Here is an 18,407-nt window from a genome sequence, read left to right as displayed (position 1 = left end):
CCCCTTTCTTCTGGCTTGTTTTCTCTCTCACCTTTCCTTCTATCTCTTCCTCCCTTTCCAGAGTCCTCCTTCTGGGTAAAAATCTGGTCCTCCTTCTGGTCAGAAATTGGGAATGCTTTACAATTTTGCAAGGACCATGCTAATCTTTTTGTCATTGTAATTTTAGTATTTGTGCTGCCAAATCAAGAGCACAGCTGTTTTAAGGACACAGAAAAATGGAGGCAGTAGGGCCATGTCTGCTGCCTTCTCTGGACTGTAGGGTCTGGGTTGTTTCTTTGCATACTGTCCACGGCTTTCATCTGATATGATGAGCAGCTGCCTGGCTCTATCATAAGGAAAAGCATGGGATAAAACCGGACTAGCTGAACATAGCGGACAATGAGGACTACTGAGAACTCAAGAACAATGGCAGTGGGTTTTTGATCCTACTGTGCGTACTGGCTTTGGAGGAGCCTAGGCAGTTTGGATGCTCAGCTTACTAGACCTGGATAGAGGTGGGCGGTCCTTGGGCTTCCCACAGGCCAGGGAACCCTGATTGCTCTTCGAGCTGATGAGGGAGGGGGACTTGATCGGGTAAGGGGGAGGGAAATGGGAGGCGATGGCGGGGAGGAGGCAGAAATCCTTAATAAATAAATAAATTTATAAATAAATAAATAAATAAATAAATAAATAAATAAATAAATACTCACCACTCAAGACACCACAGGGACCAAACCCAATAATAACCAAATTATCTAGTCAAAAGCATTCATAGTGGTCTGAATAATACCGGAGAGAAATGCCACTGTACCTGAGCCCAGGACACGCAGCCACCATGTTCAGCTGCTCCCATCTGGATACGAGCAGACAGAGCTTTTACCCCTGACATCTGGAGGTGCCAGTGTGCCCGGATAATCTGGCTACTGGATCACAAATCACAGAATGTCCAGGGGCAGCGGAGTTTCTTTGTCATAAAGTTCAATGTAAAGGGCCTTTTCTTACGATACAGCCAGGCAGCTGCTCATCATATCAGATGAAAGCCGTGGACAGTATGCAAAGAAACTTTTGAGTTTTGAGTTAGTCTTCAAGTAGCTCTTACTCTTCTGCAGTAAGGTCCCAATTCTAGAATAGTGAATATAGATTCAGCTATCAGGTATCTTTGCACAGATGTGATAGAAATGTCCATGAGGAAAAAACTTGTTTTACCTCATGGTTTCAAAGGGTTCAATGTTTGGTGGTTTGGGCAGAACATCACAGTAGCAGGATCACGTGGCATAAGGGAGCACGTGGCCAAGAAGCAGATAAAGGGATGGGCCACACTAAAACAGTCCAAGGACGTTCTTCTACATGCCTCTGTCTTCTGAGCCTCTGCCATCTCTTTATCACACTGCAGTAAAGCTATCTTTTTAATTCCATACTGGAAACAGTGCATGATTAAATCAGTCCTCATAATCTAAATGTCTCTGGAAGTTCCCACATGGACCCACCCAGAGCACGCTGTATTGCTCTCGTAGGCATTTCTTACTCCCCTCCCGTGAGGACTGTGGCAGAGCCTCTGGCCTATCCTACCCCCAGAAGTCACTTTCCCTTTTCCCTATAAGAGATGCATTCAGTACTTGTGTTTTCAGCAAAAGACCCTGGAGGCATGGGCAAACCATGTAAAGCTAAAGATAGATGGATAATCCTCAAATGACTGACCAAGTTAAGATTTTTACAACAATAAAAAAAATGTTAAATGACCTTTTAAAGATGGAAAAGACTATATAAGGAGAAATGGGAACAATTTTAATATGTGCATTTTGAAAACTCGTCCTACGTGGTTTTGGTACAACTTCCAATGGCTGTTTAAAAAGCAGTACAATATAGCATAAAACATCAAGATGATAAAAATCTATCTGTGTAATCCAGACCACAATAATTCAGTGAGATGGGACCTCTGGCACTGGAAGAGCGTCTGTGTTTCCACTCTAGTGCTTAGTCAAATTCAGAGAAGATTGCTGTCCTACTTGGCTTCTCTATTGCTGTGTTAAACACTGACCACAACTAGCCTGGTGAGGGTAGATATTTGACTTCTGTGTCCATGTCACTGAGGGAAGCCAAGACAAAAACCCGGAAGCCAGAACCAGAGGAGAGACCACAGAAGGATGCTGTAGACTGACTTGCTCTCTGTGCCTTGCTCAGTTTGCTTTCTTACATCATCCAGGACCACGTACCCTAGGGTATCACTGCCCAAAGTGGGCTTGGACCTCTCACCTAAACCTTTAATCGAGAAAATGCCCTACTTACGCCAGGCCAAGCTGATAGGGAGGTTCCTAAGCAGGTGTCTTCTTCCTTGGTCACACTAGTTTCTAGGTATCAAGGACAAAGCTAAGCAGCACAGCTGAGTTACAGCATGGCAGTGTTCTAGAATTATCCACCTTCCTCCCAGGGAGGAATCACTCCACACATTTAGAAATTAATAAAGGAAAAAGTTCTTTAATTATACCAGGTGACTGGTTCTGGCTAATGCACCAAAGGGGACCAGCCTGGAATGGAAAATTTTTACCAGTTTTTATAGGTCCTAGGCTTATCTATTCCACATACATTATTATTCTTAAATCTCTTTTAAATCCTGGCCCAGGTTAGACTTTGAACAACCTAAACAGAGACAGGACACCACAGGTATGGCTACTTGGGTTAGTGGGAATTTTACACAGCCAACAATTGTTAGAGTTATTTCTTAAGTATACCAGTATTATTGTTGTTGTTGTTTTCTGGTAGTTGTTACCTGGGATCACCTTACACACCTGGCAGAATTACTCTTTTTTCTTATAAGAGCATGAAGGGAGGGGAGGATAATGGCAAATCAGGATTTAAAGGTGGTTGCCACCCTGCACTGTTCCCATGAGCTGCCCACTAGAGGCATATTCTTTGATATGGAGATGAGCTTATTGGCCTGATGTAAGTCAAGTTTGTCTCCTGTGGTTGAAATGGAGCCTAACTGGAGGGCAAGCTTGGTGAAAGAGCATTAGCAGAAGTGTTTTCTCAGCAACCCGAAAATAAACTTAAATAACGGTACTGAATTTTCTCCCTAGCAGTTTCTAGCAAGCCTGGTCAAAGCGCTGCTTACCTTCCGGTCAAGTTGGAGTCAGCACTCTCTTAATTAAATTCCACTTGGCATAACATAATAATTCCTAAGCAAGTTTAGTAGTGCATCCTTTATAGTGTCAGTTTTGTTACTCCGAGTTCCTGATGCATCAGTTGAAACCGTCTTCACTCTAAGACATGGTCCAGGTGAAAACGCTATAAGCAAGGGAGTGGTGAAGCTGCTGAACTGGACTACATCATGGGTGGAAAGGAAGGTTTACTGGGGACCGAACTCCAAGGCTGTACTCAGGAGGGCGTCAAGGGCGGGAGCCGAGAGAAACAAAGTGGTGGAAAAATCAAGTGGATTTTAGGTGACAGTCAACAGGATGGGGGCCTTTGAGCTGAGACAGGCTCTTCAGATTAACTGGGACTTAGATGCCCTTGCCTTAGACAGTTGACCTTTGAGGACAGATTAAGGAGGTCCTGGTGAGTGGAAATTCCTGAGGAATGCTGAAGTTAAGCTTTGGTTTACCCAGTAAAATTCTTCTGTTTACCAGACCAGAGATCTTTTGTTTAGGCCACTGTTGCCAGCACTGCCATGGGTGGGGTCGGGAATGGGGGCCAAACGGAGTTTTGTCACCAGCACTGCCATTTGGCCCTAACAAACAGAACTGAGTGATATTTCAGAAAAAAAAATATGATACTTATAAATTCCGAAAGGAAAATTCTTTTTTTTTTTTTGGTTGTTTTTTGTGTTTTTGTTTTTGTTTTTCAAGACAGGGTTTCTCTGTGTAGCCTTGACCGTCCTGGAACATAGATACCTGCCTGCCTCTGCCTCTGCCTCCTGAGTGCTGAGATTAAAGGCGTGTACCACCACTGCCTGGCCAAAGACCTTTTCTAAATCTAAAGTTATTAGAAATGTTATCTCAGCTTACCCAAGGATGTTTTATTGAAGATTTATGAACATGGCCACTAATTAGACTTAGGAAATATTTGTAAATGAATAAAAATGATATCAATGTTAAGTTTTTAAATGTTCTTTTAGAGAATTCTGATTTTTCTCACTCCTTATTGTGCTTTTACAGAAATGGAGCATCGATCGGTGAAAAAGGCAGGCATTGGGGTCCAGGAAATCAAAGGTTGGTCAGAGTTCTCTTTTAAACCAAAATCTGTTTTTTGGCTCTTGATTGAAGCATAAAAATTATCAGGATAAAAATATGTAGTGCGGTAAATATCCATGACTTCTGCTTTGTACCCAGCCCTTAAACCTCCACAGTGCTGCTTCCCTTTATTGTAAAGGAAGTTGTCAGAGGGCCCTCCAATCACTGATTCCCAGGAGCAGGACCTGGATGCAGATCTCAGAAACCTCTAGCTTGTGATCCAAAGATAATGCAGGAAGGAAAATTTGTCATATTGGGAAATATTGTTGATCTTACATAGAAAAATGATTCTTTAGTATGCTAGAAAATTCTACATGTACTCTCATTTAAGCGAGTGAAAACCTTGGTGAGTCAGTCCTATATCTTGATGAGAAACATTGGCACATCTGCCAGCCCCTGTCATGGCACCTCTCAGCCTATAAGACTGACTGAGGGCTTGTTTGTAAATGGCAGTGTATTGAGTCTAAGGGAAATAGAACTACAACTGACCTCATGTCAGTTACTCCCCATTTAAAAGCAGGAGAGAAAGGAGGCACACATCCACATGTCCCCATGAGCAGGTGAAGGCGGAACTCACAAACAATTGGGGCCAGATGAAGTCGTAAGTCACACAAACGCAGGCAACTGAATCACAGGCATACATGTGAGCTTGTCTACAGGTAAGCAGCTACTATACCCTGTCTATTCAAAAGCTCTGTCTTCTTACTTTTTCCTCTCCCAGAACCAGTTCGAACCTGCAGCTTCTCTGCGCGGTGTAAGTTTTTGACTGGTGCTGTGTTGTTAAGGACCCACCGTGCTTATGTAACCAAGTGATTCCCTTCTTCATATTGAACCTGGAGATCTTCAGACCAAAGTCTAGGCGTCTTTGTTTTCCTGCCTCATGACAGTAGGTTGGAAAGACATGCAGAGCCAGGAACAAAAGGAAGTTCATGCAGGCAGAAGGGAAAGACAGTAGGCTCCACATTGAAAGGGCTGAGAAAAACATAATTGAGGAAATAAACTGCAATTGTTTGACATTTGTAGAGATTCTGCCCAGAGGATCATATAGGGTGGTGCTCATATTACTCAAATACACATACAGGTTTTAAATCATTGCTATTTATATAGTATCACTGATGTTATGTTTATCATATATGGAACACTAAAACTGGACAATACAAAAAAAGTATCAAATATAATCCTACTACCATGTGATATTTATTTTACCTATGAGGAAGTATGGATGGGTATTACGAAGGAGAAAGTAAGTGTTAAAGTCAGGTTTTAAATGCGAGTCTTTTGATGTCAAATCCTGTGTTCTTAGCCGTTGCTGCGGTGTTAAGGCCAGATCAATCCTGACAGCACATCAATCCATTTGCTCTAAGTTCTCCCAAGAATGCAGGCAGTTAGGAATGATTTGCAGTTTGTGTTCCGATATCTTGAACTGTAAATTATTTCAATGTATTTCCGTTTAAATATGCCTTACCAAATCGTTCTTGATGGTAATATGTGGGAAACAGTCCATTTATCCTGACCTGACCTCACCTTAGCTCTTGATGAAGGGAAAACAATGAGCCCATTTAGATGGAAAACCTCCCAGGCAGAACCCAGCAGGACAAATAGTAAACTTTACATCAGTGTCTACAAGAAAGTTCAGTCTATCCCAGCACTCGGGAGGCAGAGGCAGGCGGATCTCTGTGAGTTCGAGGCCAGCCTGGTCTACAAGAGCTAGTTCCAGGACAGGCACCAAAGCTACAGAGAAACCCTGTCTCGAAAAAAAAAAAAAAAAAAGAAAAAGAAAGTTCAGTCTAATAGTCGGGAATATCCCACCTCAAACAGAGATACTTTGTTCCTTGAACCCAAATAATTCTTGTTCTTCTATAAGTAATATTCTTATTACAAAAGAAATACGGATCATGCTGAATACCTAGATCTTATCATTTATCAAAACCATGAAGCTACCCTTTGTAACAGAGGCCAAAGCAAATTGCCACTTGGCAACATAGGAGGTGTTTGCTAATTTTACAACTCTAAATGTGAGTTACTTTGGTGATACTTATTTCCACGTGAGTAGACATAAAACTGAGCAGTTATAACAAGGTTTCAGAAGCAACATTTTAAGGGAGTTTCAGAAATAAGACATCTGGAAACGACAAAAATAAAAAAAAAAAGCTTAGGGAAAAGATTTAAAGTTTCAAACAGAGTTACTAGGAATAAAACAGGTCAAAGCCTAGCTCTCACCCCATCCCCTGCCCCATGTAAAGAGGACAATGGTGATCAGTCTCCAAAAGTAGAAAGAAGAAAAAAAGAAAGAGGCTCTCAGGTGCAGTGAACCTCTTGGATCTTATTGAGAAGAGAATTTGTAAGGATCTGTTGTGGGGGTAGGAGGAGAAGAGAAAACATGAACGAGAACGACGGTCATTGATGCTGGGTATAGCTCTCATGTTTTCCTAAGTCACAAGATAATGTGCTTATCCTCCCTCTTCACTTCTGTCGATTGTGAGCTAGGTAACAATTTCCATATTGCTCGATTAAGAATGTACCTCCATTCCTGATTATTATCCCAGTTGCTTTTATTAAAGAAGTCTGAGGGAGGACAGAAGGAGTGGCCTTGAAAGATAGCTCAGTGGATTAAAGTGTTTGCTTCAGAGGCATGAAGACCAGAGTTAGGATACCCAAGAGTCCACACAAAAGGAGAGCAAGCATGGCAACCTCTTGGAATCCCTTCACTGGGCAAACAGACACAGGGATCTTGGGGGTGAGCCATCTAGCTAGCTTCTCTGGAGTTGGTAAGCTTTGCATCCAGGGAGAGATTCTACTTTAGAGACTAAAGTGGAAAAAAATGGACAAAGACACCTAATACCGACTTCAGGTGTGCACACACACACTCACAAAACACAAAAACACACAAAGAATGCATTAACACGTGCAAACACGCATTCACACAAATGCATACATAACATTGGTTATAGAGCAAAAGAATCAGCTTTACATTCGTAGAAAATAGAGGAGACAACAATGAACTTGCAGGTAGATGAGACAAGACAGCAGTAACTTACTAAGATATGTATCACTTTAGACATTCTTGACTTCCATAATTCTCATATTTTGGATGTAATCTACTAAAAAATATCTACATTTTAACATTTGGAATAAGATGAAATGTGTTTATGATTTAAAAGATGCTATTTTTTAAAGAGGAAAGTTTTTAAATAACGTATTACCATGCGAAATAAAAAATAATAAAATAATAGAAAAATGCAAATACTAGGCAATTACCCTCACAAAAAAAGCACGGATAACTATCCTTTAAAGAAATATTGCTTTAAAGGGCAGAAGAAGGAAAAGAATTTCTTCTTATATATCAGTTTTTAAAACTATGGCTTTTTCTTTGTATCTAGAGATGCGATGACAGCTTCTGAATTTATAAGACATTTTTGTTCTAGGCAGACTGTATATGCCATCTTATATGATACAAGAGTGTCATATTCTATTCCCTTTTATCTCCAGAAACTCGGGAATTGGCTCATTTTAGAGTCTTTACACTCCATGCCTGTTTAACGGTGGTGCTCCAAAATATGGGAATGCTTAATAAAGGAATTTCATATAAAGAGTGGAATGATATACTTTGGATTATTTATTATTTGAGTGGAATTCCCGGACTTTTTTGTGCTAAGTGTTCTGTTAGACTTTTCATTCTACCTGTGTCATCCCGTCAGAAGAACAGCAATATTGCTTTTCTTTCTAAGACTGGGACATTTTTTAAACTGCCCTCATTTTAGCAAACCACCTTTCAAATCTCAAACACATTTCCGTGTACTCCAAATGTTAGAATATTCAAGTATTTTTAGTAGATTACATCCAAAATACGAGACCCATGGAAGCCAAGAATGTCTAAAATGGTATGTGTCTAGCTAGTTCATGACCGTGTCTCATCTACTTTCTATGAATGTTAAGCTGATTCCCTCCGTCTATAACCGATGCCATCCCTGGCTCTCTACATTTAATATACTTCAACCCTGGCTCTGCCTCCTCAAGGGTACCAGTTATAAATTGACAAAATGATCATAGCAAAAAAAAAAAATTCTATTTTCTATGATACTGGGTAATTATCTCATAGTGTATACACCTTTCAAATAGAGAACCAGGCCTTCCTTCTAAAGGCAATACATTCTTGAATACCAAAGATATAAATTTGTTTTAAGTTATTTAAGCCCATCATCCCATTTTGTTCCGTTTAAATATGGAACATGTTTAAATGTAGACCAATTGCGTATACATTTTCTGTAGTAACACAGGGGATGATAGAACCGTGGTTAGGTCTGTGGACCAATCCCTTTCCTTCCCTGCTCTTAAAATTCTAAGAGCCAGGCAAGCGAATGCTAGAGAAAGTGTAGTCTCTGCTTTTGTAAAGTCCAAAGAACAAGATGAAGACTTGGGGGTCTTCAGCGAAAGGGTAACAATAGCACCTGCTCCAGGCTCTGTGTGTCAATTAAAGAGGAGCAACATACTGTGTGTAATGCAGGTGCTCAGTGAGTGTGAGGAGATTGTGGAAGAAGCTAACGCAGAACACCGAAGCGAAGAGCCTCAGTACTCCATGTGTTTATATCATAGATTCAATGTGACGTGTCCTAAGCAGTTTCAGGAGTATGTCCAGCAAGCTATTATTAACCAATTTTCCCCCATTGAAACCCTCTATCCTTGCAAGTTTGTCAGAGTCTGAGGTCCATTGCATCATGCAGTCTATATTATATTGTAGGGGAGAAGATCCACCAAGAAATTAATATTCTGGAAGCCTCCTGAGTCATTCAGCAAACAGGACTGTAACATTTCTCCCAGCTAAATTCTACTCCTTGCACAGATACCCACATGCTTCTTAGGTCTGGCTCGAAGTCCAGCCTCGTTTCAAGTCAATAGTTATTAAAGCCCCTGTCATAGCTTCTACAGCTTCATTGAATCTGTTTCTTCACGGTGCTTAATGTCTGATCAGCCTGGTACCTACCCAGCTCCTGTCAGTGTCTCAGAAGGTTGGTGTTATTTTATCACCAATAAAATTATATATGTTGCATTTATGCCCACATATTTTGCTGAGAACTATATAAAAGACCTCAAAGGTACAGATGCTTTTTCTCTTTGTCAGTCTATAACTTTGTAAATGTCTATGACTATATAGAGTACTAAAACATCATAGAACATAGAAGGTACAATGAACCAAGTATTTATTAAGCACCTTCTTTGTGGCCCACATCTAAATCAAACAGTTTTATGAAGGGAATTGTATCACAGCTTTACAAAGGAGATCCTTCTAGGTCAAAATAAATTAACTAACTTGCCCAAAGTTATTCTGCTAGTATACCTGAGAAGAAATATGATTGACTCCAGTAGTAAGCACCAGCTCCTCTCCTCTACACAAAGCCGTGTGTGATCCTAACCTTGGAAAAAATGCAAAAGGATATATACGCTATGGAGTTACTGGCTAAAGAGGGAATTAAAGGCAGATCAAAGAGCACCAGCTGGAAGGTGAAAACTACACAGCAGTCACCATAGCTGCTGATGACTTTATAGATGCTGAGATTGCAACGTGACCCCACATACACTGGTCTCAACAAGTTCTTGGTGAACCATTGTTGATTTGACTGGGTAGGGGTGGGTGAGAGGGCTTGGAATCTTTGAATCAGTTGCATACTGTGAACTCTTCTCTCCCTGAAGAAGCCGAGGCAGTTGTTGAATCCAAAATGGAGAACAAACCCACCTCCTCAGAATTGCAGAAGATGCAAGAGAAAGAGAAACTGAGCAAAGAGCCAGACTCAGGAGTGCCCGTGGTTCTCATTACAACCCTTCTGGTTATTCCTGTGGTTGTCCTGCTGGCCATTGTCATGTTTATTCGATGGAAAAAATCAAGGGCCTTTGGAGGCAAGTAAAAATGAGCCCCTTGGATTTGGACCCTACCTTTGAAAGCATGTCTGGCCTAATTACCATTAGGAACTTTGTCATGACTGTCTGTTTGGTTTGGCTTGACTTAGTTTGCTTTACATGCTCTCTATCTTCTTATGATATTATTGTCTGTGTCTTGAAAGGTGACTATAAATAATATTGAATATAAAAATCTATTTGGAACCTCTGACATTTAGGTCGTTTGCTTCGACAATAACTTCACTCATTGCCTTTAAACAGTTGGCTTAAGCCCAAATAATATCACCTTAGAAAGCTGTGAAGTTGTAGATCATCTTGCAGATCAGGCAGAAGGACATACCTGCTAATAGGAATGGACCAGAACTCACAATACTTGGGTCAGGTACCTTGAGGTTGTATTCTTCCCCTATCAGGTTGACTCTAGCTTCTAGCTGCATGACATTGGGCAAGTTACTTAATCTCTCTAAACCAGATTCTTCATGGATAAAATGAGACTAAAATATGAGGTGTGTGAAAGTGAGATAGAGCAATGGACACTATGCATTTGCCAAAGTGTCTGGTACCTACTATGTCACCAGTGTCATTAGCAAGTATAAAGAGTAATGTCGGTCATAGAGAACTAAAAAGAGGTGCCCATCTCAAGCCTCTACTTCACCCAGAATCCTCCTTTCCTAGCAAACCACTTGGGTTTTGCATAGTCATAAATTTGACCATTAGATTTCCTAACTGAATGAGGCAGGGTCCAGTACCATTAGTCAGTATATTTAAAAATAAAGATAAAAAATTGTCATCCTTTGAGGCCCTTTCAGTAATATTGAAATGAATAATTGATATTATTTTTATATTGCACTTTTAAGTAGCAGCTTCTGAATCCTAAGGCAGATGTCTATAGTGGAGCACTATGGGAGGCAACATTTGATCAGGAAACACAGTCTGGTCTCTGTTTGAGGTCAGGCAGCCAATGGTAGGGATTCAGGTACCCATGACAAAAGCCTTAACACAGAAAAAGATCCTGAAACAAAGAATGGAGGGTTCCATATAATGAGTTATGAAAGTAATGTTTCTTAGATTTTCATTAACTCTTTATTGACTTCATATAAATCTTGGGGGAAAAAATGTAATTAGCTCTTCCCAAAAAGGACTGTTATGAACCTGGAATTGTCATGAATAGAAAGAAAACTGGCCATGTCGTGAGGCGTACACTTTAAGACAACAAATGTGTGATAGGTGGTATCAATTGGACGTGCCCAGCACAGACAGCACTTTTTGATACTAGTTGTTCAATAAGATAATTGTTGGAAAGGGTCGGATGAGTAGAGGAAACTCACAAAATAGGCGACACACAAAAGATGATATACAAAACTTTAACAAAAGATGGTAATGCGGTGAAAACAACAAAGGATGTCAGTGGGAGGTAGGGCCTAGGCATATGGCAGGACTCTTGGCTATTTAACCAGGAGAGGAAGTGACTACTGAGTCAAGAAAGCCTACTTTCCCATTTGCTATTAGGGACATGTGACATGGAACTGAAGCCTAAGGCTGTGTGGGAAGGGAGCAACATTGTGCCCCCATGTGTTATTTAAGAAAAGTGTAATTCTATGCAACTCTGTGACATTTAATTGAAAAGGTAGATTAGCCTGCCAACTATTTTCAAGAATTGTTTTTCATCAACAGGTTTTTATCAAAAAAGAAGGAGGGAGAGAGGGAAGGAGGGAGGGAGGGAGGGAGGGAGGGAGGGAGGGAGGAAGAGAGAGAGAGAGAAGCAGAGAGAGAGGAACCCTCCTAAAGTTTGGTTTGCATTGATTGCACACACCCTGGTTGTGCACTCCACTGAGAGTCGGCCCGGACACCCAGCTAGGCACGGGGCACACAGGACTGGCCAAGGAAGGCACTGTGTCTTTGTGGATCTGAGTCTATTCTTGGTTTTCTTGCAGTGCTTTCTCCATTTTGTTTTCTATCTGTCAGCTGCCATCTGCCTTTTAGCTCTTGTCGTGAGGCTGCTGGGTACCCTGATGCTTCTCTGAGGATAGCCCGTGAAAGAATGATGAGAGAAAGAGAGAACACACAGGAAGAGACATAGCAGGGGACAACTGGATTCCCTTGGGAGTTCTACCTCTCCATAAAAAAAGAGAAATTGACTTCTCTTCCAGATGGGAGCCTCAGGGGAAAGGGCTGAGGTCCCCTTAAGTGCATGGGAATTATTTGGGGTTTCATGTCATCTGCCTTCACATCGGCTTCCTATGAAGGAGGTTATGTAGATCCAGAGCAGGATTGTATGCTTCTATTAACAGAGAAAGAAATAGCCCTGAAGTTTTTTTAGCAAAAGCTTACATTTTTTACAGTATTTTGCTAAGTTAATTCTATTCCATTACAAAGTAAGAAAAGAAATGAGCCCTGGTCAGTGTGGTTTTACCGTTCATGTAACACTCCCTCTTATATATACATCACAGATATGGGGAGATGGATACTGACCTCTCATTTCTCAGAGTGGGAGGGACCTGAGGCTCGAGAATTAGTTTGTCACAATTACAGCCCATAAGAGGCAAGAAGCAAGGCAAGATACTACCCCTTATATACATCTCAATTTCAACCATTTCCGCCCCCTTTATGTTTCTCAATGATATATAGCCTTTTCTAAAATCGCATTTAAATAAAACTTTTTAGTCACTTGTTAGTTCCTGATTTCATGTTGACAGTTGAGCCCTTGGATAGAGGAGGGTGATTGGGACACATTTAAAATGTGCCATCTTTTTGTTTGTCTTTTGTTTTTTGTTTTGTTTTGTTTTTCCGTTCTGTTTAAAGCAGATTCTGAACACAAACCCGAGCCAAGTTCTGGAAGAGTACTCGGAAGATTCAGAGGTATGCCTTGTGACCTTCAGAATCTCATGTTTGGTTCAGAGTCAACAAGCTTGTGTCTCGTGAAGAACAAGGCCCTGTTTTGTATTTTGATCCTGAAAATTCAGCACCTAATGTGCAGTGTAGCCATCCCCCAGCATAAATGCTGAGTAAAGACCTTGAAGCAAGAGCCTGGCAGCAAAGTTCAGGCCTTGTTTCTTTTTTTCTATTTGCCTTTCCGTATTATATTGTTCCTTTTCCCTGCCTTCCTCTGTTTGCGTTTGTCTTTGGTAAACTTGCTGTCACCGGTACTGGAGTGTCAGTGTTTGTCTTAGGGAAGAACTTTTCGTAAAGTCATTGAAATGAACAGCAACTTAGGAGTTGCCAGTCCAGGAGGGCTGCAGAGAAACAGTAGGAATAATGAATCTGAACTATGCCTGCAGAAACATATTCTGGTGGAGCTTAGAATCTCATTGTTTACTTTGGTAGAGTCTGTTGAGTAGTGTCCGTCTGGTTAAGACAAATCTCTTTGAATAGCACTCTTTAAAAAAAAAATAAATCGACCCTTCCCCATTCCCAACTTCTGTCTTTGTTTAAAATGAAAGTTTACAAGGGAACAGGCTTATTTGTGCAAATTTTAACTGTACAATGTCATTCGGTATTTTTCTTTTCCAGGAAAAGGAAGCGGAGGCTTAAACCTAGGAAATTTCTTTGCAAGCCGGCGTAAAGGCTACAGCAGAAAAGGGTTTGACCGCCTTAGCACAGAGGGCAGCGACCAAGAGAAAGACGATGATGAGGGGAGTGAATCAGAAGAGGAGTACTCGGCCCCGCTGCCCGCACCTGCGCCTTCCTCCTGAACGCCAGGCGCTCCTCTCGGCGGCGGAGTGAGGTTTACCAAGGATGCCCAGATTCCTTTCCCTTTAGTGCGTGTAAAGTTCTGTGCATTGATTGTAAGCTGTACTCGTCTGTGTGGGACTGTACACCACCTTATTTACTTCATTCGGTTATGTGTTGGCTTCTGTGTCTAGGTGAGGGGTTGCCTAACAGTTCACTACAGTGCCATTGTCTTTATATGAACTTAGAGAAACCGCCCTCCTCTTCCATCACCGCACTCCCACCCCAGGATGGAAGTTTTGCTCCTTTACACTCGGGGACTTTTTTGTGGATGTAAATAGCCCCATTCTCTGCTTGAACACACAGTGTTTTCCCGACCCGCGCCCCGTTGCCAGTGTCTTTCTTTGGTGCCTTTCCTGTTCAGCATTCTCAGCCCGTGGCAGTCAAGAGAACCTTTGCGCTGCACAACGAAAAGCTGCTAGATCTCCTTCTATTTTTTTAAAATCACTAACATTATATTGCGATGAGAGAAATTTTAAAAAGTCTCTATTTAAATTCTTTTTTTAAATTTCTCTTCAGTTGGTGTGTTTCCGGGATGTCTTATTTTTAGATGGTTACACTGTTAGAACACTATTTTTCGGAATCTGAATGTAATTTGTGTAATAAAGTGTTTTCAGAGCATTAGCCGTCCGAGTGTATTTTGTGAATTTTTTTTGCATACTTGAAACACTTTATGCACATCTTTTCATAATTACACAAACCAGAGAGTAGAACTGGTTCATTCTTTTCGACCAAAATAAATGCTTTGTGTAAAATGTAGACGATAATTTTAAGTGGCCAAGCGATATTAAAAAGTATGGTTATTCAAACATGGAAAAAAACAGGTTCTCTTTGAAAAATCATAACACGTTTTACATCTAGTATATTAAATAGTAAAAATGGCTGATTGGAGGGACTCTATGTCTCAGAGGTCAAACCCAAATAGATCCATCAGCATAGTTGACTATTCTATTTCTTTAAAGAATTACTTGAGCCAAGGACAAAGGTCCTTATAATACAGGGGAAGTCCTCACACTGACTTCCGATTACTTTTGGAGGATATTTTTTTAATGCTACATCAGTGTAACTTAGAACCTGATTGTTGAATTAGGAGCAGCGGAGCTGCGTCCCCAGCACCCGGCCGCCTGCACGGCTAGCTTTATACCCGAAATAATTACATGGAAACTGTATTCTTTTAAACACTGCCTGGCCCCATTAGTTCCAGCCTCTTATTGGCTAGCTCTTACATATTAATCTAACCCATTTCTATTAATCTTTGTAGCCCACGAGCTGGCTTGCCAGGAAAGATCTTAACCTGCGTCTGTCTGGAATGGGACAATCATGGCGACCCTCTGACTCAGCTTCTTTCTCCCAGCCCTCTGTTCTGTTTACTCCACCCACTTAAGGGTTGGCCTATCAAGGGGCCTAGGCAGTTTCTTTATTAATAAGAAATCACTCCCACATCATTTCCCCTTTTTCTGTTTAAACAAAAAAGAAAGGCTTTAACTTTAACATAGTAAAATTACATATAACAAAACAGTTATCAAGCAAGAATTACAGTTACAGTATTTATATCTATTTTATCCTTTATCATAACTAAGGAAAACTATAACTATAACTAACTATTCTTCAACTCCATCAAAGACTCCAGAAGGATATAATAATACCTAAGTAAACAAGAAATAAGAAAACTCTAGAAATGACAAAGACATCTCGCTGCCTGGACAGTCACCCAAAGTTCCTCTGTACCATTGGGGCATCCATCTTCAGCCTTCAGGCCCATAGTATCCAGCAGACATTTCCATGAAGCAGGAAATTTCAAAGACAGTTTAGTCACTTTCTGCTGTGTCCTGCAGAATGTCTCGCAGACTCTCATGAATCAGGAACCGTGGGGGCGGCCAGGTGCTAGCCATGCAGGCGGCCGGGTGCTGGGGACGCAGCCCCGCCGCTCCTAATTCAATACCTGATAGCTTTCCAATCTAAATTATTTGACTCGAGAAATCTTCCATCAAAATGCCCAATTGTATTTCAGACATCTTAGGAGTTGAACCACTAAGGTACTTGCTCAAAAATGTTATTGTTTAAAATCTTATTGAATTGTTTTTTCCCTTTGTGATTAGATCTAATTGGAAATGTTCCACCCTTCTATATGTTAAACTCACCCTCAAGTAAAAGCATCCTGTTGTTGGTTCCAGTGGTTTCTCAAATGAAAAATCAATCCATTCTCTCTCTCTGACCATCCTTTTATGTTCTTCTTCTCACCACATGGTTCTTGAGGCACCTAGAAGAACAGTGTTTGGGTGTTTGTGAGCATGTTCAACTCTGCCTTAGGACTTTTTATTGCAAGGCAGAATTAGTCCAGTACGCAAGATGCATGTGACGTAGACTGGCTTGGATGCAATCCAAGCTTTCTTACAGGGAAGTTAGTCGGTTTACACCAGAGCTATCTTTTCTGGCTCAAAATTGGATAATCATCTCCACCTGCTATAATTTTTAAATATATACACCTGATCATATCTGAGCAGTTTGGTGAGGGATTGATACAAAGAGATCAAAGTGATAAAATACAGGGAGACAAGGAAAAGGAAGTAGCTTATTAAAATGGAATAATTGATACAAGCCTGTGAAACCTGCTCGTGAGCAAGAAATTTGACTACAGATTTTCTAGTAGCTCATTAAATAATACTTGATTACTTACATAATTCATGAGTTCATTAAACATTTAGTATTCTTAATATTAAGATCAAAACAATTGACTCCCAAGTGTCTTCAGAGACATAGTGCCCTAGTGCCACATAGGGTAATTTGAATTCTTCAGCAGCAGAGGCAGAGTAGACAAATACATTTTGCAGATCTCTGTGTGTGTGTGTGTGTGTGTGTGTGTGTGTGTGTGTGTGTGTGTGTGTGTCTTTTTTTTTTCTTTTTACATTTATCAAGACAGGGTTTCTCTGTTTAATAGTCCGAGCTATCCTGGAACTAGTTCTTGTAGTCCAGGCTAGCTTTGAACTCACAGAGATCCACCTACCTGCCTCTCAAGTGCTGGGATTAAAGGTGCGCACCACCACCTCCCGGCTCGTGTGTATCTCTTAACATGAACAAGTAGCATCAGAAGAGGGAAATTTCAGAAATCATTTTCCCCAGACATTGTAACCCTGCACTACTTCATCACAAGCATCTACTTCTGTGGCTTAAACAACGGTGGGAAGGAGGAACAAATGACCTGTGTTGACTCCAGGCAGTCTTTCCACTGACTGTTGACTGACTGTTGTTTTTAGCTGAACTTTATTTAGTGAGTCAATTAGAGATTGCTTTGCCTGAGACACACCCTAAAGGAAAGGATCCCAGCCCTCTGTTGACAGAAGAATTCAAGAGCTTTGTTACTCTTTCAGTCACCCTCCTGTACTGTAGTTGGCCTTTCATGGATTTCAGCCGAGAGTGATGGTCTTAAGTTTTCTGTAGAAGAGTCTAAAGTAAAGTCAGGGTTGAAAGACACTGCCTTGGAGAATGGCCATTTCTGTCCACCAGTTACACACAGGTGACTCTATTTTCCCTCAGTTGTAATTTACAGATGATTTGAAAGGAAAGAAATTTTGAAGTAATTTTTCAAACTTTTTCTTCGACAATTTCACACACTCTGGGTGCCTTAATTGTTCAATGTGTTATGCTGGCTATTAAAATGGTATGATTGACTAATTAAGAAGCATAGGTAAACAGCTGTGTTTTTGTTTATAGTGTAATCAAGTTGGCCAGAGAGTATTACTTAGAGAGGTTAAATTAATGGCTTTGTCGTTCACGGAGTTGGGCCTAAATTATTATATGCATAAACGCCTTTTGTTCTTAGCTTCCTTTCTTTATTAAATCAGTATCTTCTTTAATAAGAAGATCCCTAACCCATTAACCTAAATTTTCTATACATCAAATATCTAAGACAGTCACAATGAAAATCATGGACTTTGCATTTGTATTTATTCGACAGGCAGTTAAATTATAAGTCATTGTTGATGTATCCTATAGCAAACAAGACTTAAACATTGGGTGGCTGAGAACAGGAATACTCATTACAAGAGAATAGCCCTGGACACAGTCCCACAGCTTTTGTTTCACGTTTTGGATTGTGAGCCAAAGAGTTGCATTACTAAGAAACACCTTTGGTCATTTGGCCTCCTGTTCCATGGCCCACCTCCAAGAAATACATTGTGCAGAGAGTAACTGAGCTTAATATGCTGTCAGACCAAGTCATATTTCCAAATAAATGGGGCAATAAAGTGATACTTTTTACTCAGAAGCCACCCACTTCCAGTACGTCATACTGAGGTCACAAACACACACACACACACACAAAAAGTCTCATCTGCAAGCATTTTCTTCAATTCCAGAACTTTCCAGTAACTTCTGTTTAGCCTTGAACAATGAGTATCCTTCCACCAGGGAAAGTAGCTTCGGTGTGTGCAAGAGCTCCAGAGATCTCAGATCCTCCTTTTAGAAGACTGTCCAACAAGGAAGTGGAAATAGAATACCACGTTCCAAAGGAGTGATGGAAAAATGGGATATGAGAGATCAAGCTGGGTGGGTGTTGTAAGTACAGGGTAGATAACGGAATAT

At 40.8% G+C, this 18,407-nt stretch overlaps 1 protein-coding gene across 9 annotated transcripts in view; it reads left to right on the top strand.

Moving 5' to 3' along the window:
- Pam (peptidylglycine alpha-amidating monooxygenase) overlaps positions 1-14,452 on the top strand; it is a 294,614-nt gene extending 280,162 nt beyond the window's left edge. For 3 of the 9 annotated variants that reach the window (XM_013351610.2, XM_013351603.2, XM_013351606.2), the window contains 4 exons: positions 4,131-4,184; positions 9,894-10,097; positions 12,903-12,956; positions 13,608-14,452. In XM_013351610.2, coding sequence (XP_013207064.1) covers positions 4,131-4,184; positions 9,894-10,097; positions 12,903-12,956; positions 13,608-13,789 — 494 coding nt within the window. In that variant the 3' untranslated portion in view covers positions 13,790-14,452. The remainder of the gene's footprint in view (positions 1-4,130; positions 4,185-9,893; positions 10,098-12,902; positions 12,957-13,607) is intronic. The other 6 variants (XM_026786114.1, XM_013351607.2, XM_026786116.1 and 3 more) reach the window with 3 other exon arrangements.
- Positions 14,453-18,407: the final 3,955 nt, after the last annotated feature.

The sequence above is a fragment of the Microtus ochrogaster genome, linkage group LG4 (assembly GCF_000317375.1).
Source record: "Microtus ochrogaster isolate Prairie Vole_2 linkage group LG4, MicOch1.0, whole genome shotgun sequence".
Taxonomy (NCBI): domain Eukaryota; kingdom Metazoa; phylum Chordata; class Mammalia; order Rodentia; family Cricetidae; genus Microtus; species Microtus ochrogaster.
The sequence above is the reverse complement of the archived record's forward strand: the minus strand, read 5'-3'. Positions and strand labels throughout refer to the sequence as shown.